A 23631-nucleotide genomic window follows, 5' to 3' on the forward strand; every position below is an offset into this window, starting at 1 on the left:
TACTGCCCCAGCCCTTAATCCATCTCCAACCCCGGCCTAACATCAATAAGCAACCATATAAACCAGACTGTATGGCCCTAACACTAGACCAAGTCAGTACTTGCCATAAAGCTCTCTCTCCCTCTCCCGCCACCTCTCGTAGACTCCATTCATTTGACATTTCTGAAGTTCAGGTCAGCACTGACAGCTCCCATTCAGCACTATTCACCTGCTCACTTCTTGCCTCTGACCTCTCCAGCCATAGAACAGCTGAGAACAACCATGCACATCAACCTACACAACTGGCCCAACACCCACATTTGCCCCCCCCTTGCTTCCTACAAAGAATTCATCCTTTCTCTCACTACTAACATGAACTCAACCAAGTCCAATCATTAAACAAACCTCATCTTTTCTTTTTCTGTTCATCTTTGTGAGCTATTCATGGCCATCTGGGTAATGCTTACCCCTCCTCAACTCTGTGCACTTCTCCTCCTCTTCAATGTTCTACTTTGCCAGATTTATCAGTCCATTGCTTGAATTGGTGTAGTCTGCAAAAGTAGTTAGCTTAAGCGGGAGCTCAGTTGAGGGGCATCACAAAAGGGTACAATGTCCTTTCATCGCGGGATGTTTTTCACTGGGTGTTTAACTGCAATTCTTTTTACGAAAAAAACCATCAATTTTTTTAAGGAGGGTTAGAAAATTATATATCTGGGGTGTGGGTGTTAGGAATACATAAAAACATGTAAGGGAATGGGGTTTTTGTGGGGCTCCCCGGCTCCCCCCAAAATAATTTAAACAAAATTGATTTTTTTTGGGTTTTTTTTCGGTAAAAAAACATTCTGCAGTGAAAGGAGATGGAACCCAAAAAAGATAAGCTCATTGACATACACAAGTCAGTGCAGATTGAGGTGATCCAGTCTCACAGCAGAGGAATGTACATTCTCCCTTCATTGCAATATGCCCGATACGTATACATTAAAAAGAATGGGAGAAATCACACATCCTGGTGAAGCCCCGTTAAACTGCAAATGGGCCTAGAAAAATCATCTTCTGCATCAAGTCTAATCAATACTGAACTGTTTGCATTTAACAGAATCAAACATTGTAACTGGGGTGTTTCTTTTATGTAGCTTGTTCAATATATATTATCTATCTACGCTATCAAAAGTAGAACATAAATGTATCCAGGCCAGGACACCCATTGCTTACAAGAATTAGCTTTTGCTCCCATATATTAGGTCACAAGACCTAGCAGTCTGGGCTTAGTTGCCTCTCTACGGATTGGACCAAGGCTGATTTGCATATAATGTTTCCCCTTCTGTGATGGTACGATAGACTCAAAAGAGATGGCCTTTACCCTCTGAAGCGCAACTGATATAAAGCGTTTCCATCAATCACTTTTTAGTGTGTCAGTGTTGCAAATACAGCCACTCTATGCAAATCAAAGCCCCTCCTACAATGTCAATCCAAGTGAATGACATGAAGAATGCGAAAGAAAGCGTGCAGGAATAGCTGCCACCTAGCAGGGCGAGGCAGCGCAGTGCCAATGCCCTGCAAAACACACAAGTTCAAGTTGCGAGATGCTAATCAAGTCCATATGTGCAAGAGAAGGTGTAGCAGTGAATGTGTACTGATGAAAAAACGGTAGCCATAGAAGAGTGAAAGGAAGGATCGATAGAATGTCGCATTCCCCATCATCCGTAGCCAACACAGAGGGAGCTGACTAAAGCTCAGTGAGATTACAATATTGCCAACTAAATGGTTTTTGATGCCAAGGATTGCATCAATGGTTTGAGAACACAGGGCTATGAGGGCACTTGAAAAGTCATGGAGGCTCAATGAAAGAGAAATGGAAATGCTTACTGTGAAGGATTCCAATCAGGCGTCACACACCGCACCAGGACCTACGCCCTCAGCCTTAGATGTAGCGCGCAATCAGAATACTTTTTCATTAATTTCAACTAATTCAAATTGAGCCAATACCCGACCCATCTCACACCCCCTTTTATAAATACCTCGGGTCACAATGGGCCATGAACCAGGCCGGTGGGTGGTCACACAATATTTATTTAATTTAATTTCAAAGAAAATCACACAATTTTTATATGGGGCAGCAATCACCAATGGGGTGATAATTACAATGAAAACCACTGAGATACACTTGGGTAACCTTCTACAAGCACATGTCCAAAGCACAATTGAATAGGAACACTTTTTGAATTAGGATAGATAGCACCCCAGTTAAGGTTTCCCCCTGCAATGTTCCCTCAACCGACAATGACTCTCGTTTTGAGTGGATAGAAAGAAGCAGCAGGTTGTCAGGCATAGGAGGCAGCAAACAGAATCAAAATCACAGTTTCAGGGATGTCATATCACTAGCAACTATAAGGTAAGGTATCACACAAGGCATACAGTTCACAAAGCAGTCAAATCACACATGGAAGAGTTGCATTTTTTCCAGTTTGCGGTTTTAAATGTAAAACGTTTTTTCAGAAAAACGGGTGAAATACTTTGAATTGGAATGAGATTTTTGGGCTGGGGAGATGCACATCACAGGGACAATATTGAAGTGAAAGGAGGGCTATAGCTGAAGAACTGGATGAGATTTGCAAGGTAAAAGGAGGTTCAGTTTTGGTAAAATAAAGCCGTTAAAGGGAGGAAATCAGTTTGGAAAGAAAAAAGGACACATTTTACTTAAACTAGATTATTCAGACTAAATTGTTAAAGAAAGACACGGTACGATCCCGGGTTAATTTGCAACTTAATCCTTCCACCCCGCATTCAGATCTATGTGGGAATTAATTTAAATTATTCCAAATATTGCTAAGCAGTTACAAGATGAGGTTAATGAAAGAATTGTGCTAACACTAGAAAAACAAAGACAGGGTGCACAGAGAAATAGAACAGTTTAGACAAGTTAGCAGGGTATGGATAGGATTACTTAGAAAACAAAGTAAAGACAAAGGGTTCAAGATGAGGTAAGCTATGTGTTATTATGGGAAAGGGAAATACTCACAATCAGCACTTGAGTTTGGAATTTAGGTCAACCAAGTGGGTTCTGGGCTAAAAAGGTTCTGGACACCGGAGAGTGGGCTTTCCTGGCAAAAGACAGCTGGGCAAAGGTCTGGTCATGGCACAACGATGCCTCCGCTGGATGGAGCAGGTAAGCAGGGCAAGCAGGCGGCACTGGATAATCCCAAAGTGGGCTCAGCTACCTTTTCCCTTTCTCCCTGAAGTTAGTGGGATTTTGTTATGTAGTTTTAGTGCTGAAGGGTAGTTCTGCCTGGATAGGAAGGCCTGGGTCATCTATCCCTTTTCTGGTGGTGGGGTCTGGAATCGTGCACAGTGAAGGTGGAATATCTGGATACGCAGGCGCTGGAAAATTCAGAAGAGAGTGTCTCTAGAGTTCTGTCAGCCACCCATATTTATGATGCATGGTGATATCATAGGAACATATGGTGGGGCAGGCTTAGCTGGGTATGCCTCTCAAGCACTGGATTGGCCAGGGGTGATTGTTACCACCTTACTATCAGCTGGTTGGATTTTTAGGGACATGATATCAGCTTTATGATGAGGCTTTACAATCTAGGATCATCCCACAGTTACCTTAGCTAAAATCCAGTTTTAACATAAATGACACATTTTTACAGTTGTGGCATCTTAACAAATTATGTAGGCATATTACATATTTTATGCAGAGCATGGCAGTCCCACCCTCATGACTGTAGGACTTTGTTTCGCCCTTCTAATAGTTTGTCGTGATTTTCAGTGATAAATATTAAACCTAAAATTATATAACTTTATACATGAGTATAGATTATCATAAGGCATGTAAGTATTGAATTTCACAGTGGCATCATGTACACTTCTCTCAAACTGTCCAATTCTCTGCCATTTCTGTTCCCAATATGGCAGTGAAGGCTACCACGGCTTAAATTAAACACCACAAAATGACATTTAAACTGTTAACTTTTTACATTCCTGCGAAGTCCTGTTGCAAAGATAAAAGTCTTAAAAGCGTATTAATAAAATAATAAAATAGTCTTTAGAGCCAAAATGGTCAGCATTGTTCACCATATAAGGGCATAGTTCCAAGGCTGCTCTTGAGTTGGCTTTGAATCTCCCAGTAAATGTCACAGGGACGTGTGATTTCCTATTTCACATGTCCGTGTCCCAGAATTTCCTTTGAAAGAGGCCTCAGCGCAGACAAAAGTCTGATGTCTACGCTGTTCAGTGCTTTTGGTCCATTGAAAGTTTTCCAAGGTAGCAATTAGCACTCATGTGCCCTAGAATTTATTGTGGTTCTTTTTGTTGCTAACAACCCCCCTCCCAAGCAGAAACTTGTTTTGACTAGTTTCAGAAGGCAGCCCATGTCTTTATTTCTTATTTTAAAAGTAAGCCTGTTGAATAAAGCATCCCATATATGTTTCCCAGCAAACAAAACCTTTACATTGCTAGGCCAAAACAGGGCCTTCTTTCAACATTACACTTTTAAAACAGACATTTTTCGTATTTAAAAAAGCACATTTGAACACATGGTGAAGTCTACTGGGCTGACCATTTCAAAAGGTTTTCTCTCTGAATTTCCCACATTTTTTTGCAGCCCTAGTCAGTTTCACTTATACAACAATCTGTTTAAGAGACAGGTCCATCGAAATTGACATAGGCCCAGAGAGCCAGAGTCTCTTTGGCACCATTTATATTTGACATTTTGTAACTCAAAGGTCAAGCATTTTCCTGTGCGACTGAAAATAAAGCTTCTTTTGATTTCACAGATTTGGCTGACATAGCCGGTCATACAGGGATAATGTTCTATTTTGCTGGAGCACAATCTGGATATGGATGGGCATGGCAGAGCCTCATTGATGAAAGCAGTGTGATGTTTGAACCGATGGAAATAGCGTCAAGGCGCCATCACTTTAAAGGCCAAATATTTCCTTTTTCAAGGGGAATGTGGATCAAGCAGCAAAGCAGTGCTGCTTCTCAATTTTCCTCTTGGTGCACGTAAGCAACAAACTGGCAGGCTTGCTCAGTGTGCCCCCTTGCTCCATCCTGCCCAATAGGTGCTTGGCAAGATGGTGCAGCCATTCTTTTGTATCTGCAAAATGCAGTTTTGAGGCAAGGCCCTGGTGCTCAAAGGAGCCAGCATAGCCATTTTGCTGGTTCTGCTGAAGTGCAGCTGGATTATGTGAGGAAGTACTTCTGAGTGGGTAAATATATCCCATATAACAACAAAAAAGCTTCACACTAATGAAACTCAAATTACATGTTCGCAATTCATCCAACATCCTCCTAAGTATGAGTTTCAAATCTACCGCGCAAGGAATCCTAAGAAATGTCTTTACAATGAGGACTACTGCATCGGCATTGCTAAACATAGTGGGCACTACACTTATCTGCACACATAGCATACACCTGAAGTATAAAATGCAAAACGTGGCAAAGAGTGCCAAAGTGGCTTGTACACGAAGTGGAGACAATCCCTAGAAAAATACTGTCATCTTGTTGATGCAAGCTTGTAGCCCCCCTTATCATTGTGACGGGGAGGCCCACATTTGGGCCAAGAAAGAGGGAAATGTCTTTGGGATAGGGAGGGGTTTTCCGGGGTTGGGGTAAAGTAGTAAGCAGTACACTGGTGTGTAATAAAGACGTGGTGTCTTACACTGGCCTGTGTACGTGTGTTAATTGAAAGAGGCCCCCAGCCCCGAAGTTGCCCTCCAGGTTTGTGCAAGGCTGGACATCACAATGCTGACGAACGGGTTCTGAGTGGGGACCCTATGCTCCAGCCATCACTACCCGGACTAATCGAAGAAATGGGGTGAACAGTAAGTTAAGCTAGCCTGTTAAAAGTGGAGAGATGTCATGTCGTTGATGCAGGCTTGTAGCCCTCCATCATTGTGAGTGGAAGGCCCAACTTTGGGCCAGGACAAAGGAACATGACGTTGGGTTGCGGAGGGGGTTTCCGGGGTAGGCGGAAAGTAGTAAGCAGTACACTGGTGAGTAATGAAGACATATTGCCTTACACTGGCCTGTGTACGTGTGTTTATTGAAGGAGGCCCCCAGCCAATGACTTGCCCTCTGGGTTCGTGGAAGGCTAGACATTACAAATACATTCTTAAAAGAAAAAGTCCTACCCAGTGGATACCTATTGAACATATCACATATATTTCGTATATATAAGCTTTCTATTTCAGGTATGATACATCAAATTGATTAAGCAGCAAACACTTTCCAGTGGACTTGCGTAATATGCATGCATGGATCAGAACGTCTGCGAGAGCGTCTGGGAATCACTGCAGTAGCTGCTAATAAGACCATTTATAAGCATACATTCAAATTGTATGACTATTAGTGTAGCCTATTACTGTATCCCCTTGCTTTACAGTACTTCATAGCTTTCCAGTTAAACATACGTCCTAATTGTATAGATAGAATAACCTTTTAGACCGAGGTAGTGGCATTGTCTCGCCTCGGGCATACATTGGGGAAGGGTCTTTCTTCCAAGATTTAATGACCACTCCCAAAGTCAATAAGGCTATTAGCACATCGTGGTAGCAACAAATCATGTGTTGGTGTTTACATTTTTAGCTTTATAATAGGAAAGTAAACTGACAAACTTATACAAAATCAAATACGGCTTGAATATGTAGCATTTAAATAACAAGGTTGTCTTCATAATGTAATCATTTCAATTGCAAACTAGGTTAAACCGGAGAGGGTTTAACATGAGCATGCATGTGGGGTCATTTAAAAGTCAACAGTTTGGAGCGCATGTTGGTATGTGGCGTAATATGAATGTAAGGCATTCAAAACTTGAGTAAGGCTATTTGTAACGCAGAGAGGAGTGTTGGAATGCGACTTGCATTTCTGCCAACTTGCTTCCCCTCCATCATACAAATGCTCCACCATTTACACGGGCCTGGTTTTCCATGCTGGTGTAAATTCTGGCAATCCCTATTGGGTACACCTGCTTTACGAACCAGAATACAACAGGTGGACCCCATAGGCATCCGCTGTACACTCTGGCATGACAGGGATCATGTGCAATTACAATTAAACACTGCCCGACATGCTCACATATCTGACAGCCTTTATTTGTAATTGTGAACACTGCTTACAATGCTCACAATAAACATGAAAATCTGCCCGACATGCAATCATGTCAGGAAGCGTTTAATTGCAATTGTGAGCGGCACTTGCAGGCAGTTTCACAATTACATGTATGCCTGGCATTGTTACTCTGTTTGCACAGCAAAGACACACGTGTATGCCACCTTTTGCTGTGCAATTTTGCACTCGTCCGTGCCGCTTACGTATATGTCAACACATAACGGCTACCCGCTGTCAAAGTACTCATTTAATGAAAATTAACTCCTTTGCCTATGAAAAAAGTGAAAGCATTTTTCTATGTTTTAGCTTTCTATTTTGTATTTTAAAAAGGATGTTGCAGCATAAAAACAGGTCCTCATAGAGGGGAAGAGGGTTGTTAAAAGAAATCTTGCCTGGAAATTACATTATTGTTTTCCTGTCTGCTTTTGATACCAGAATGTTTGGAATGCAGTCAATACCAGTGATAATGGACTGCACTCTCAACATTCTGAATGGCTGAGAGGAGGTCAATAACGATGACTGTGTGCTAATAATATATATATATATATATATATATATATATCAATAACATTATTGCACCCCCTTGTACAGTATTCCGTTGCTTTGCAGATAGGTGTACACAGTGCTTTATGTGTTTCGGGGCCTGCCGGGCCCCGGCAGTCTAAAAAAAGTGAGGCTGAGCCCTCTGCTCCCACCACTTGGCGGCAGGTCATTGTCCCACCACGGCCGCAGCCACAATGGGAGATGAGCCCGCCGTCATCAAGGCAGGCAGCTGTAACTAACAGAAGTGCAGGGCAGTCACGGCTTTGTTCAAATGATTTTGTTAACACCCCTTTGACTCCGCTCCCTGTTGTGCCATTTACAGTGTAGGGCAGAGAGTAACAGGCACAACAGGAGTGGAGACAAAAGGGTGTTAATGTTTGACCCATTAACCCCATGAGGGAAGCAGGACAACCGGGGGGGGGCAGTGCTTGGCAGAAGAGGGACACAACACGGGGGGGCAGTGACAGAGATAGATGTCAGAATAAGTACAAGAAGGAAGGGACAGGTGAGGGAATGCGGGGAGGCCTTATGACAGAGGTGGGGAGGGAAGGAAGGAAGGAAGGAAGGAAGGAAGGAAGGAAGGAAGGAAGGAAGGAAGGAAGGAAGGAAGGAAGGAAGGAAGGAAGGAAGGAAGGAAGGAAGGAAGGAAGGAAGGAAGGAAGGAAGGAAGGAAGGAAGGAAGGAAGGAAGGAAGGAAGGAAGGAAGGAAGGAAGGAAGGAAGGAAGGAAGGAAGGAAGGAAGGAAGGAAGGAACCATTATAGCATTTGCATGAACAGAGCTGAGAACGGACGCAGAGAACAGCTTTGGCCTATCAGTGGAACCCCTCTGCCCCGCTCCTCCCCTGCTCCCACTCTCTCTTCCTCACACGGTCATAACTGTCTCTTATTTCTTAGACAACACCCCCTGCAAGCAGGCATCGCGTCCTTCATTCCAGAGGACATCCCAGTGCATTTAAAGACAGAACCATGTGTGAACTTTTCTGTTTGCTTGTTGGGGTGGGGGGATATGAGAGCCCCCGGTAGTGCGCATTCGTAGCCAACATCTTCCACCTGTCACCTTAACCTGTCGGCAGCACACCCACGTTCAGGCGTTGGGCTCTGCAACCATGCCATGGCCGCATTGGGCAATGGCAGTGGTATACAAACTGTTTTATGTCGAGCCACCTGAGAAAAAAGTTGTTGGTAGGCCCCCCTCCACGAATGCAAGGACTGCTTGTATTTTATATTAAAAGCAGTCAACTGTCTCTCTTTTTAAAAAAGCCTCACCCTCCACATTGCAATTAAATGATTTACCCAGGAACACACATTGTGGTTGTACCAGCAGCGTTGCAGTATGCGCTTAGTTCATTTTTACATGTTCTTCTTTAGGCCACGCCTTTAAATATTAGGCCACGCCCAGCAGACAAGTCACACCCCCAAATGAGGTCCCGCCGTGAATTTCTTACCCGACTTAAAGCACTGGGTGTGCACTGTAAGAAGATTCAATTCAACACTACAGCTAAGTCAATGCCTAGTCTGGGATACTGAATGGAAACCCTTATTGATATATCTTTATGTCCAGTTCATGAGTTCTGGATGACTACCCCTATATAAACCCCCTCTCTTAGAATCCCCCTGACCCCACTGAGCCAAGAAGTAGTTCTGTTTTGCAAGTTTAAAAGGTTTATTTGAGAAATAAGACAAAATATAGATACCACACTTTTATAATAAATTAATAATCAATATCGCCCTTATAAATATAATGTTAATCAACAATGGGTAATCTGACACTAGCACACTTCTTTATAATCAATGAGGAGTTAGTATAGGATGGATCAAGTAGCAAAAATACTTTTATGATTTCAAGGGAAAAGCAATGAGGAATAAAATGCAGTACAGAAATACTTGATATGATTTTAGCAAAAGATAATATAATCACTTTTTCTCTGGCAATTCACTCCCCTCCCCTATGCAATGTAAGACATGGAAGTAGATGGAAAGAGGAGCACACAGTTCTCAGGAATGCAATCAAATACAATACTAAATTCAGTACCCCCCAGCAAGCTTAGAGAAAACCGGTATGAGTTTTAAAACATAGGCCCAAGTGCTTTGAATGTGGTGGCAATGAAGTGAGAAATATGCTGAAAATGCTTTTAATTCCCTTTAGGAGGTTGAGGGTGAGTGAGAGATACTTGGGATGAGTTCAGGCTCACTTTAGAAATGATTCAGGGATGGTGATTAAGAGGCAAACGAATTTTTAGCAAGGAAAGAAATGACTGCTGATGGTTACACGTGGCTGGATTTTTAACCAAATCGCAAATCGCGGTAAAATTCGCGAGTGCGTGAATCGTGATTATGGGAAAAGTATAAGGAATAGCAAGTCAGTTCTAGGTTAGTTGGAAAGCTGAGATTCAAAGCTTTCAGAGGAAAGTTAATTTTCCTAGCCCAAACGGTTCCAGAGATATGGACGATTAAATAAAGGTAGTTTTTCAGATTTAAAGTAAACTCAAAATGACAGGTGACAGCTTGCAGCTTCAGAATTGACAGGTGACAGTTGTGCAGCTTTACAAATGACAGATGACACGATTTCTAGGAGGCTGTTCTACTTAGGTTAAAATAGTTTGGATTAGATTATTTTAACTAAGAGATTGGTTCTGCACAGTTCTGCTAGGTACTCACAATATAAATTTGAAATAGACCTCGCCACGGATCTGGTCAGGTTTTGGACTGGACTCCGGTTCTGGTCTCGGCACTTCACAGTGATCTGGGTCAGCTCTCTGGTTCTGCTCACAGCGGTCTGGGTCACTCTGGATCTCTGGTCTGGTCTCTGGCAATTGTTCTTGGCAAAAGAATTCAAACAGCTCGCCCGGCTGTGGATTAATTTGCAAATGATTTTAAGGTTGCTGAGGCCTGCTGAGAAGAGTTCTCAGTTTGTGGGTTTAGGCCCTTGCTTTAAGTTCTGAAGTAAAGTTCTGGTCTTTGGAGATTGATGGATTTGAAGTCTGGATCTCTGGATGTGAAGTCGTCGGTCAACATGCTCCACAGCAAATGGAATTGAATGTCCTCTCTAGCTTCCAATGGCTCTTTTTATGTCTTTTGAAAGTGGTTGTGTGTGCAGCAACACTAAGCCAGCCCCTCTCTCAATTTATCATTGGTCAATCTTTCCTCTCTTCCTTGATTGGGGGACGGATATGTGAGTCATAGTGAGGCTGTTTTACAGCCTGCAGAAAGGACACTCCCCTGTCAAATTCCACACAAATCTATATTTGACCCAAGTACATATTGCACAGATACACAGTTGTTTAAAATTACATGCACCCATCACATATCACATGAGGTATACTCTGTTCAAACCCTGATGTTCCTAAGAGCTTGCATCCAGAAATGGCAACATTTCGCGCTTTTTAGTAGCTTTCCCCATATCGGATTTTTCTCCAAATGTATACAATTGTGTGCAAGGCATGTGGGCATTTAGATAAGGAAGTGTCAGATTTTTAACATGCATACATTTAGAGTAACAGACTCTTTTCCGCTCATAAACCCCCAGATCATACCACCGGGTCCTAAAACCTCTTAAAATGTGGGCAGAAAAATCACAAGAATTATGGTATCATTTATATAATTTTGACAAGTCCGCACCATGAGTTATACATCTTTCTTAAAATCATATTCTGGCCAACAGGGGTGTGTCTTCCCAGGTCACATGGTGGATAAACCAGTCTATCCACTTTCTTTAAGCTCAGCCTGTCCTCAGAGGGGGCTGCCCCTCCCCGTTTCTGCCAAGAGGAAGCCACTTTACGATGCCCCCCAATAAACCATCTGCCTGAGTCAAGGAAGGGCTTTGTTCAAAAGGAAGCCATTTACGACCCCCACAATAAACTATCTGCCTGGGCTCTTTGTTTAGTTTCCTGCAGTCCCCAGGTAATTCAATCAGAGAGTGTGTGACCTCCTTTTGGCAGGGGCAACAGAATGCAGCCAGCCCTGGGAACCTGCTGATCAAGTTTTAACTCCTGTGGGGGTAGATGTCAGGCAGAATTGGAATCTCTTTAAGCCAGTTTTTAGCTACATGTCATTTTGGGTTCCCAGTTTAAATCAAACTTACAATTTTTACACATGCAGCTAGAATGCTGATTCTAAGTTCAAAACTATGACATCTCAACAGTGACAAACTATGTGACACTCAAAAGTAGGTCACTCGTTTATTCTAAACATTTCGATTTTAGTGCCTTTCAGTTCACTTTAGCACTCAGCCAGTCTTGTTATCAACATTATTTTGGGCTCTTCATCTTCCCAGATTTTGTAGGCACACAAAACTTCATTCTGCCAGATGTCTGCTGGTGTTCAGTGAGATTTTTGGATGTGTTGCAATGTTTGAAAATAGGCATTTTGAGCTGGTATTCAGAGAAACCAAAGGTAATTTTAAAGCGTTTTTTTTTTTTAACAGGCACTGCTGTTTTACCTTTGGTAGCCATTCCACTCATGGCACCCTGGCCCATCATGCTCGCACTGGTGGGTGGCAAGTTAGGAAACCATTTTGGTGTGCGCACAAACTGCGTGGTTCTCCTGGATTCTGGCGCACATGTGGGCTTTTTGGCCATCTTGGATTTTCTAAGCCCACAGCACCAAATGTTGCAGCATGATAGCTCAAACGTGGGTCAGGACACCCAACAACACTATACACACCCAATGCATATGTGAGCAGACAAGAGTTAGCAGTATTAATATATGAATACATGTTTTGAAGAGGCTATCAGCAAAACAGTAATATCTTAAATCTCACCACGTTTTCTGAAGCAATGCACACGTAAAACCCCAATTACCGCACAGACACATACCGGACGGTGGTGGTACTGTTACATTTTCAAAGCCCAAGGAACTTTGGGCTTCTTGGAAAAATCCAGCACCTTTTCAATTACTCTTCTTCAGTTATATCATGTTCTATCAGAAGTAGCTTGGAACTTCTTTTTCCCTTGCGAGGAAAAAGCTGAGATCACATTTCTTCCACCGAGGCTACTTTTAACAAGGCCAATGCTATTAATTATATTTGTCTGTTGCACCATGTCTGCAAAGCGCTGAGAGGGAGTTTTTCTTCCAGTCCGTGCTATACAAAATTGTTCAATGAAATAAATAAATTATAGCTAGAATCGCCTTGTAGCAGTTTTTGCACGTGTCCCACAGTGCTCGGCACGCTGCTCTCGCTGTGCTCGTAGCATGCAGCACACACGAGAATGCTTATGGAAGCCATTTTGTAAATGAATTGGGCCGCACATTGACACTAATCAATCCCCTCAGGTCCTCCAACACCGGGAGAAACCCTGTGTCAGGAGGATCCATTCGTACGTTGTCTCAGCACTTGTTTGTTTTTTAGGGGGATGTCCTGTTGGCTCTTGAATTTAGCAAAATCTGAAAAGACTGTTTATAGGGGAAGAAACACAGTGCTTTAAGTGGGAATAAGAAATCGAGGGAGTCCCTAATGCCTCGTGATGCAATATTTGGGGACGGAGCCTAAAAAGGGTATTGTTCAGTCTCAAATTCCAAGTAGCTATTAAATCTTTCAAATAGGAGTGGCCTGAGTAATTAAAGGAGTGAGCTAAAAGAATCACTCGAGTTTACATATCTGCAATGAAAGGGCACATTCTGGTTTAAAAGATGTATTTAAATATGGTTAATGTGTGTAAACATTTTGACTAAAATAAATCTATTCAAATATGAAACCGAACATCAAATCAAAAGGGCTCAGTACAGTATGCCTTCCCACCGTTCTTTTGAAAGAAATCCATTATTCATGCATACTAAATAAAGGCATTCTAATGATAATACTTTTACACAATATGTGGCACAAATCAAACAATAAATTATCTTATAATGTCCCTTTCCTGTTTGAAAAGTACTGATTCAAACATTACTGAAGGTGACATCTACTGGTAAAGAGCAATATTGCACTCATATTTTTAAATAAATTCAGTGAGAGAGGTCAGTTCGATGAGCCCTGGCTCAAGGCAATATGTAGAGACTTCCAGGGCTGAACCCTGGCTAGCACTGGCACACTTAAAGCACTGAAAAAAACACGTGTTCACTGTCTAGTTAATTGAGCAGTGTGTGAGCAATGAGGAAAAACTTGCATATGTGTTTTTTTTAAACAAAGTAAATAACATATTTCATCTAACTTACATATGTGTCCTTTATATTAACAGCTAAATGCATCCATGGAGGAAAAGTGTTTTCAGAAGGCCAGCGCATTTTGAGCAAAAGCTGTAGAGAATGCAAAGTAAGTGTTTTGCTTTGGAAACCCATAATGTGGTAAAAACTGTGAAATATATAAATTGTGGTAGAAAGATTCATACAATATAGAATTCTGGCTCTGTTTAAAAATGGGGTACCGCCAGTGAGGGCTCATTGATGAGAGACTCTCCAGTTGGACCCTTGCTCTTTGGCCACTGTCTTTGGGTAAAGGGCAATTATTCCATATGCTGGGGGAAGGAAGTGATGCATACCACTCTCAAGGGGACAGTTGCAGGGCATGATTTTGGAGACTGCCCCTTTCCTTGAGGGTCTCATGTGGCAGTGCCTTTCTTATGTATGATGTATGAACAGTGGCAAAAGTGTACAACAAAAAAGTAGTGGATTGTTAATCCCTCTGCCCGCCCATTTTTCAGCCGGGCCCCCTTTTCTGCTCCCTCCTCTCCCATATACTCACCATCATGTCCCCATACCCCCACAAAACCCCATACTTGGTTCCTTCCTTTCCTCAGCCCCACCCAACAATGCTGTGTTGTACAACAGTTCTAGCAAGACTGAAGAAAACACTGTGAAAGAAAATGCATTTAAATGTCCCCCATTAGTGTGCCATTGTCCCCCGCAGCATGCCCCTTTATTCACCATTTGCACCTATTATGGACATGCCCATGACTATAGCGCCCCCCACCCCACACACACTCACCCCTTGCAGTACCTGCAAACACTGCTGCGCCCCAATATGCAGTTCATAGTTTACTGTCGAGCTGGGCATTTGTACTGCTTGGGAATGGGCTTCATGTCCCCAGCAGTCTATTGAAATAAACAAAGCCAATGCAGCTCCTGGGAGTGCAATTAGATGCGACACTGGATTTTTACCAGCAGGGCCCACATGTGAATCCACAGCCGGAGAGAAGTTAAACAAATAAATATAAAAACAAAAGTGGCTTTTCCTACTGTCCTGAAAAGTACTCTGGGCCGCGTTAAGTCATACCCTTTAGTTCCCGGCCACTTTGACCTCTGTGTGTGAAGCTAATAAACGCAGTTGATGTGAACTGTACATACATGTACGACTAGTGTAAGGGATTATTTTTTGACCTTTTTGTCAGATGCCTGTGCGAAAAAGCAAGCACATCGGCTTGGCCATCACCACTACTGCCATCGGTAAACCACACCTCCTCTTTCATCTCGTAGGGATGAGACCACATATTCCACGCATCCTGTTTGAAGCAACTCTACCTGCCCTCTACGAGCAACCAAAACATGTTACTGTTTGAAGGACTGGCTTTATGTAACAGCAATAGTAACAGTTTAGGGTGCCAGCTGCAGGGGGACATCACATTGGCGGTGAACATAGCAAATGAAGGCCAATTATGGAGGGGTGTTTAAATACTACTGTGGCTAGGGAAGAAAACATTGTAGTTCCTTCAGGACAATCCTTGGTTTTGTATAGTCTACAATCCTGCCATGCCTATTATAAAAACAAATGCACCTGCATTTGTAACATGAGTGAGGCATGTTTTCGTATAGGTCTAGTTACAGGCTATACAGCTAGTCGATTTTGTGTTTTGGCTATTAAGTGGGACCGTAGCACCGCCTATATGCTGAGATTATATACATTGGAGTACAGATTGGAGGGATAAGAGGGAGATGGATGTGAGGAGGCACAACACTGTGTACTTTGGTTATTTACCCACCCATTGACTGTTCATGGCCACATTCATCCCTATGGCTATTGGAATCCATTATGTGCCCCTGCCCATTCAAAACACACTCTCCTGGGATCTATTTTAGATAGCCCCATCAAACCGCAATTTCATCATGTATATAAGGCATAACAGTATCATTTCTAAGAAGTCTTCTGAGAGTTAATTAAATAGTTGTTGCTCTAAATGTGCTTCTGGTATTATATAAAATGTTTAACCCAGTGTGCCCTGAACCACTTGATTTACAAGCAATATGACTGACCTCACATCTGTTCCTTGCAATGAAGTCCTGTTAAAAACATTGACAAACACAACCGTTTTTGCTTGTTTGTGGGTATTAGGTAAGGATTTGCCAAGCACTAACATCATATGGCCAAGTATTCAAACCATTCTCCAGCTGCTGCAATTATATGCCCATGAGGTACCCTTATGGCAGTGCAGCACAAGTTGTTTAAGGAATAGTATCTTTTACCTGCCACCTTTCCCTTCGAATAGCTGAATGGCCCACTGGTAGCCTAGAGTGCAAAGGCGCTATACCCAGCCATATACTATTCTGACAGTTCGGGATTACACCCAAAAAGGAATTAGATGTTGCTAAAATAGGTTTCAGTTGGCTTTGATCAAAGGGGTCAGGTGAACCCCAGTGTGTACACTGTGCTTGGAACTGGGCATTAGATCTGGATAGGTCATGGTTGCCCCAAGTCCCTAATATATTGGATCTGGCTGGGGCTAGCTCTGCATATGGTGATGTACTAAGACCACCTGATGTGTGCTCTGCAACGGATACCATCATCCGCCCTATCAAATGAGAGGCGGTTTTCTGGTGTTCTGTGACGAGAAGGAGGACCAGGGAAAAGGATACTATTTGGTGCAAACGTTTGGGTAGATGTTCCTAAAATGGGTATGGGGCAAGAACATTGAATGGTTAGCACGTAGAAATGATTTACAGGAAACTTCCATTAATATGAATGTGTAATAATTAGTTTTATAATTATTAATATTGCACAGTTTGCTTCGTTTTATGAATGTGTTAGTTTTTATGTCAGTATTATGTCAAAAGACCTTTAAAAAAAAAAAAACCAAAAAAAGATTTAGAAAGACCTCTCTGTGACCGCACAGAGCAGTCTTTCTAATTCGAACTGTCAGTTCCTGCAATGCACACGAGTGCGCGTAGGGGCTGACAGGCACGTTGTCACTGTTCACGTTGTCACTGTTCTCCCTCGTAGCTGGTGGGACACAACACTGGTGTGGCTACGAGGGAGAACAGGTAAGTTCATGCGTGCGTGTGTGTGTTCTCGTGTGTTAGTGATTGTGTGTGTTTTTGTGCATGTATCGGTGGTGGGAACTCTTGGGAGGGTAGGGAGGCAGCAAATGGGGCGAGAGATGGTGGGAAGTGTCTAGTGGGAGTTAGGATGTTGAAGAAATGTCCTTTTTCGATTTTTGTAGGCTGTCTGAAATTGGGCAAAAACAATTGTTATTTTTGTTAAGCGACCTACAAAAATAGAAAAAATGACATAGAACCTTAATGTCTTATCGGAAAGTGATTTGGTGTAACATTGATGCTGGGACATATGTGTCTTTTTTGGTTTTACAGGATTTTGGTTTTAACTAATAAATGCCAGAAAAGTCTCAACTGCCAGAATATTGTCTTGTCGGTAGAAACAGAAAAAGCATTGCATTAATGTCTACTTTGTGTTCACTTTGCCGTCATTGTGGATTCGCTCTCCTGTTCTCCGACTTGCGAATACCTGCCATGTGATTGTTACTGTGATACAGAATCAATATATGAGATGCGAGTGCTTGCGCCACAAACGTCAGTTATCACATGGGTAACTGGGTCTGGGAAAGGGCAAGCAAGGATGAAAGAATGAGGGAGGCATTGGGAAGTAAAGTGTGTGGAGAGAAAAAGAAATTAATGAGAGGGACGGAGACTGAGGATTGTTAGTTGGAGAGATGGAGGAAGCAAAGGGAAGCATAATTAAACATTTGAGAGATGGAGAGAGAGAGGGGAAGACGAGGGCGTGGCAGACGTGAAATGACAGTGGATCAGTAGGTAAAGTGTAGAATAGGGAGGATGGAGGGATATTGGAAAGAGGAGTGAGATGAGAAGGGGTAAGGGAATGCAAGTACGGAGGGGCAGATGCAGGGATTGTCTATATATGCAAAGCCGCCCTTTATGGTGCAAGAACTCCACCCTCAGACATTTACACACAGGCCCAAACCCTGACAAAATGTAACAGAAAAATAATGAATACCCAAGCAGAGGCCACAAGGATCCAGGAAGGGATTTTCCACCCTCCTACCAGTGAAGCAGAATCACAGGTCTGCTGAAGTGCAAGGCCAACCAATCATTGTGTTCTTGTAAATCTCCCAGGGACAGCATCAGGGCCTTTCAACATTTCAGCATTTACAGCTGAAATGAGTGCTAAGCCTCTGGGAGGGGTGGGCATTTTGGCAGTATTATGATACAGCAACGTGCTCCTTTAATTCATGAAATAAAATGTGTGTTTTGCAATGCACACAGTGCAGGTTGCATTTGCTGGCGCCTTCCAGCCATCAGCTCCCTCATACCTCTTGCAGAATTCAGCAACCTTCGTATCACCTTGATGCATTTGTATTCCTGTTTCCTCTACATTAGCACAATAATATCAAAGAGAGATTACTAACTTTTCAGTGGTCATTTAGTGTTTCAGCTCACCGCTGGCTGCCTGTCCATGAACATCTGCACATGTTAACCCCCGCGCTGCATTCATTGACTCCATTATAATTTAAGCATCCAATGGATGCTCTGGACTGTTTTTCCCAGTTGTGGGAAATGGCCCCACCAGCCCTGACACATTTTCAGACGGCCCTGCAGGTTCATATTGCTTTGTATTAATTTCTCCAAACCCTCCAAATCTTACATCTCTAGGCTACTGGTTTTACTCTGATTCATGCAGGTATAAATCAAAATTCCATTCTGAGAGAACAGGCATGTGCTTTATATCAAATCACAGCACATTACTTCCAACCGGAACTTCATTGTTTGCTGTCTTATCTGTGAGGCTGAATGGGCATGTATTAGGAAAAATGTAGCAGACGCCCCTCTCTAGAAAGAACATTGCCGATAACCTGGTCTGTGTTTTGTTTCCCACTTTGAGAGTCCGCAGCCATTGCTTTTAGCTCACTGTACCTTTCACAAAGGAGGAATATCCACTTGCATATCATTCTTAGTCCTGTCCACAAGGCCAGTCCAGAACCGAAATGCCAGGCAAACCTCCTTTGAACAAGAGTACCAACTGTTAAGGATTTCAATCAAGCGACACACACCTTAGTCTCGGCCCAGTATGCAGCGCGCAATTGAAATGCTTATGTTAGATTAGATTCAATATTGAGATGATACACCACTCTTATCACACACCCTTTTCAAATACCCTGGTCACAATGGACCATGAACCAGGCTGGTTGATAAAATATAATGTTTATTCATTTATTTTAAAATTCAAAAGAAATCATACAATTTTTAATATGAAGCAGCAATCACCAATGTGGTGATAAGAACAACAGGAATGTAAGCAATGCACTTAGTTTAAACTTTTATTGACACAAAAACAAGGGAATAGGAGCACTTTTGATTTTAGGTATTTAGCACTTGTGTTAGAATTTCCCCCTGCAAGGTTCCCTCAACCAACAAATAATCCATTTTAAGTGGATAAACAGAAGCAGCAGGTAATTCAGGAATGGCAAATGGAAAACATGCCCAACCAAGAGAGAAAAACAGATTGTATCCCTGGAAATGCTGAAAATGACACTCGGAAATGGATGAATAAAACAATTAATGTGCATAAAACTCTTGAAACAAAAACAATTCTTTACTGGAGCAACACTGGAAATATACTAGGAATCACTAGCAATGGATTGAGCAAAAGCATACAATTTGAAATTGAATGGTATATTGAAAACAGTTTATAATAAAAATGACACGTTGTAAAATGAATACACTTTTGCAAATCCTGCCTAAATTTACCAAAACAGTTCTTAATAGAAATGGGTGGAATATTGTAAATCGGGATGAAGTATTTGAGTTGGGGTGAAGCTATGGATCATAGGTACAATATGAAATTTAAATGAGGTCTCTAACTGTTAAATTGAGTGAGTTATGCAAGATGTAGTGAGGTGCGTTTTTGAGAAAATGAAGGCGAGAAAAAGGAACAGAAATCAGTTTTACTCTACACAAGGGCATTCAGGCTAGGCTACCAGATTGAGAAACAGTAAACTCCGGGGTTGACTTGCAAGTTCAACTCTAGCACCTCTGCGCCCGCCCTGACGGACCCAGTCCGATCACTCCAAACAGGATTAATAGTTTAGGATTTTACAAGACAAATTTATTAAAGAAGTTGGCGCTAGCACAAGGAATCAAAGGCAGGGTTTCAAGAATGATTTTTGACAATGTTACAGTTATCAGGATAAGGATATGATGGCTTAGAGAGTGGAACTAAGTATAAGGCAAGGCAAGTTATGCTATGGTTCTGTGGTTCGTTCCTATTGATACAGTCCAATTTAGGATTTTGGATTTTGGACAGTCAGCATTTCTGGTCGCCACACGGATCTGGTCTAACACAGGACACCTGGACAAAATCAGCGGGCATCGACTGGATACCGGGTAGCACTTCTGGTTACTGGATAAGATAGGTCATCAGGAGAGCAGGATAGCAGCAGCATGCAGTGTGTGGCAGCAAGCCAGGTTAATTCAGAATGCTTCCCAAAACACCACAGCATTTCCCTTGGTTATGGGGATTAAATTAGAATCGAGGTCTAGCTGAAGCAGAATCAGCAATGCTTACCTTGTGGTTGGGATCGGGACTTTAGATGGATACATGCAAGATGAAGACAGGAACAGACAGGACGCTGGGCAGGATGTCAGGAAACAGTCAGGAATCAGTGTGTTTCTGTGTGTTGTCAGGGGCTCTTATTTATAATGCCAGGTTACATCAACACAGTATATGACAGAGGCAGTCTTTAGTACACACGCCCCTAACAAGATGATTGGGCGAGGGTAGCAATCTCTGCCTTGCTCTCTGCTGGTTGGATTTCTAAGGGGATTATATCAGGTTTATGAGGTGAAGTTTACAATGTCCCAACACTCCCACATTTACTTTACTTAAAATCCAATTTTGCCAAAAAAACGAAATTTCTTTATTTGCAATCTCTTGGCAAATTATACACACAGATAACATATGATGTGCAGCACAGATTAGTCCAAACCTCCAGTTTCTGCAACCTTGTTTCTCCTTTCTGACACATTTTGGTAATTTCACACATTAAATATTTGGCCTAAAATTCCACAATTGGATACACAAATGTGAATTGTCCCCAGGGATGTATGTACAAAATCTTATGTTTGCCACATTAATACATTCCTAGGAATCTGTCATATCTCGTAACTTTTTTCCCCATGCGGCAATGAGTTTTGCCAAGTTTTAAAAGATGCCCAACAAAATTAGATTGAACACTCAAAACGTTTACATTTCTGCTAATTCTTGCTACAGAAATAAGATTCTTTAAAATTTCTTTATAACATAGTCTCTGGCACCAAAAGGCAGTCCCTTTGTTACTTGATCTTGTTTTTTTTTTCTTCCTTCAACTGTAAGCAGTTGTCATTTCCTTCCAGGTAAGGGGGATTCCAGTCTTAATTGAAGGTTTTATTGTTGTTTTTGTTCAACCATGTGGCATGTGCCATTTAAACTAACATGGTTGACACTATGTTTTAATTTTATTGGTCTGCTAGTCTGGGTCCAGAGGACCTTTTTCACACAGTCTATTAGGGAGGGCAACCTACGCAGGATATCATTCCCCAGTAGACAGTGTGTGCCCTCTGGAGTAACGACTGTGACCGGGTGTTTCACCTTGTGTTGTCCAATTTTTATTTCCAAATCTGCAGTCCCCTCGACAAGAATTTAATTCCCATCAAAGTTCTGAAGTTGTCCAGGAAGAGGGGTGAGAGGGATCTGGTATATCTCCTCCCTTCCTGAGTTCAGCTGATCAAAGGCCCTCCTTGACAGAAGAGTGGCTTGGTATCCAGTGACCACCAGTGCCAAAAATGTATATTGCCCTTGCACTTGGACTGGGGCATATAATCTACCTTCTTTCTCCTCCAATGAGCAAAGGTAATGGGCATTCTGGGCAGGTTTGGTGGGCAATTTCCTTAGTTTTGTCTTCAACACAGGGGTAGTTTGGTCATGAGTCGGTGTTGGAGGTTGGGCATCTGAAAGAAGAATTTGACATTGGGATATGTGGGGAGTTTTGGGCTACCCTTCTTCTGATTCTGGGCCACCCCAACCCCCTTTTTGGAGGCAGTCCCCAGGCTTGGTTTGGACAGTATGGTTTCCTTGATGCTCATTCTGGGGTTCAATTATGGGCAATTCTGACTCAGTCCCCACATTCACCCAGTCTTCATTGGGAGCTCTTGGGACCCATTTTTCTTGGGGAGGAGTTCCCCCGTCCCTGAAGGAGAATTTTTTTTTCCCAGAATCTTCTGAGGATTTCTGTCCTTCAAATTGGAGAACACAAACCTCCTCCACAAAATGGGTCTTTTTGGGTTCTTTATTTCTCCTACCTGCGCTCTGTTCCTTGGGTGGCAGGCTTTTGGGGGCAGGAGATTTTGGTTCCGGTTCCTGGGTGTCCATTGGCTTTTCACGGGTGAGGAAGGAAGCTTCTTCTAATGCTTTATACCTCCCTTCCGTCGTGCCTCCTCCTCTGGAACCGGTGAGTTGTAGGGGTGTTCCCCCCCATCATTGCTCTGGAATACCTGACCCTTGGTTCATGGATTTCTGAGCCGCCATGTTCATCTGAGGGTGCTGTTGAGCCATCAACATGTGACCCAGCTCCCGGGATAGGTTCTGTAACTGGCGCTCCAGTTCTGACACACGTTCCGGCTGTTACGGGGGTCTCTAGTCAACCCTAGGTGAATCACGGGAAGGGTAACTATCCCTTCTCATATAGTACCCAGGGTATTGAGAATTTTGGTAACCCTCCACCCTTGGCCTCCCCTCTCTCGGATTGGGCTGTCTGGGCTCCTGAAAGCAGGGAAAGAAGGGAGGGTTGTGCTGCAGGTTGGGGTTTTGTGGGTACCGGGGAAGGAAACTGAGTCTGCCATTTGGTGGATTACTGCCCTCATAGGGAAAATTAGGAGGGACATTTCCTGGGGCAGCACTTACCTGGTTGGAATCCCCCCTTGGGCTGGGGAAGTCCATACATACCCCAGGACTGGTCTGTTACCCTTGTATCGGGGGCTGATGTAATCAGGGGCATTAGGGAGGAATTAGGTGTCCCATTTTTGGTATTACCTCACTGACTACCACCTGTCTGGGATTGGCCCGAGGGCCTTTTGGGTCTTTGATTGGGTTGATTTGGTACAGGTATATCTTTAGGCCCCCCCATCTCTGGATATAAAATGGGGGCAACCTTTACCTCCGCCACCTTAGCGGCAGCAGGGGTGTAGGCTGGTTTGGGGTTTTTGTTATCTGCAGGTTTTTGGACCTCATAGATGTGGGTTGCCTGCTCTATGATGCAGTCCAGAGATCTTTTCTCATGAACGTCCCTCACCAGCTTGGTCATTATATATTTTGGGAGGGCATGAAAGAAGGTGGTGATGAACTCCCAACTATCTGTGCGCACCCGCCTGGTGGTCTGTGCATAGACACGTTTGAGCTCCTGCACAAATTCTTGGGGGGCCTGATCTTCCCCACAATGCAGATTGTAGGACCCCTTACAGGCCTCTTGGGGGTTTATGTGAGCAGAAAAATGTTTTAAGATGGCTGCCCTGTAGCTGGACCATCTGGAGTGGTTCTGGACCTCCAGTCCTGCAAAGAAACTGGAGTATTCAGGGGACAAGGTCCATTTTACGTACTCTATGCAATTCTGGCTGTCCTTCATATGAAAAGTATACACCATTTGCTCATATAAGTGTTCCCAAACAGAATACTTCACATTTTTATGATATGGAGTTATGACACACCTAATGACCTTAATCTGCCTAATGGGATCCTTGTTCATAGCTCTCTTAAGTTTTTTTGCCTTCTTTGTTTTAATCACCCGA

General features: G+C 42.9%; 1 protein-coding gene across 1 annotated transcript in view; it reads left to right on the top strand.

Moving 5' to 3' along the window:
* NELL1 (neural EGFL like 1) overlaps nucleotides 1–23631 on the top strand; it is a 6602686-nt gene that overhangs the window by 1672987 nt on the left and 4906068 nt on the right. The window contains exon 10 of the mRNA XM_069623485.1: nucleotides 13809–13882. Coding sequence (XP_069479586.1) covers nucleotides 13809–13882 — 74 coding nt within the window. The remainder of the gene's footprint in view (nucleotides 1–13808; nucleotides 13883–23631) is intronic.

This window comes from Ambystoma mexicanum, chromosome 11 (assembly GCF_040938575.1).
Source record: "Ambystoma mexicanum isolate Mex_15411 chromosome 11, UKY_AmexF1_1, whole genome shotgun sequence".
NCBI classification, from domain to species: domain Eukaryota; kingdom Metazoa; phylum Chordata; class Amphibia; order Caudata; family Ambystomatidae; genus Ambystoma; species Ambystoma mexicanum.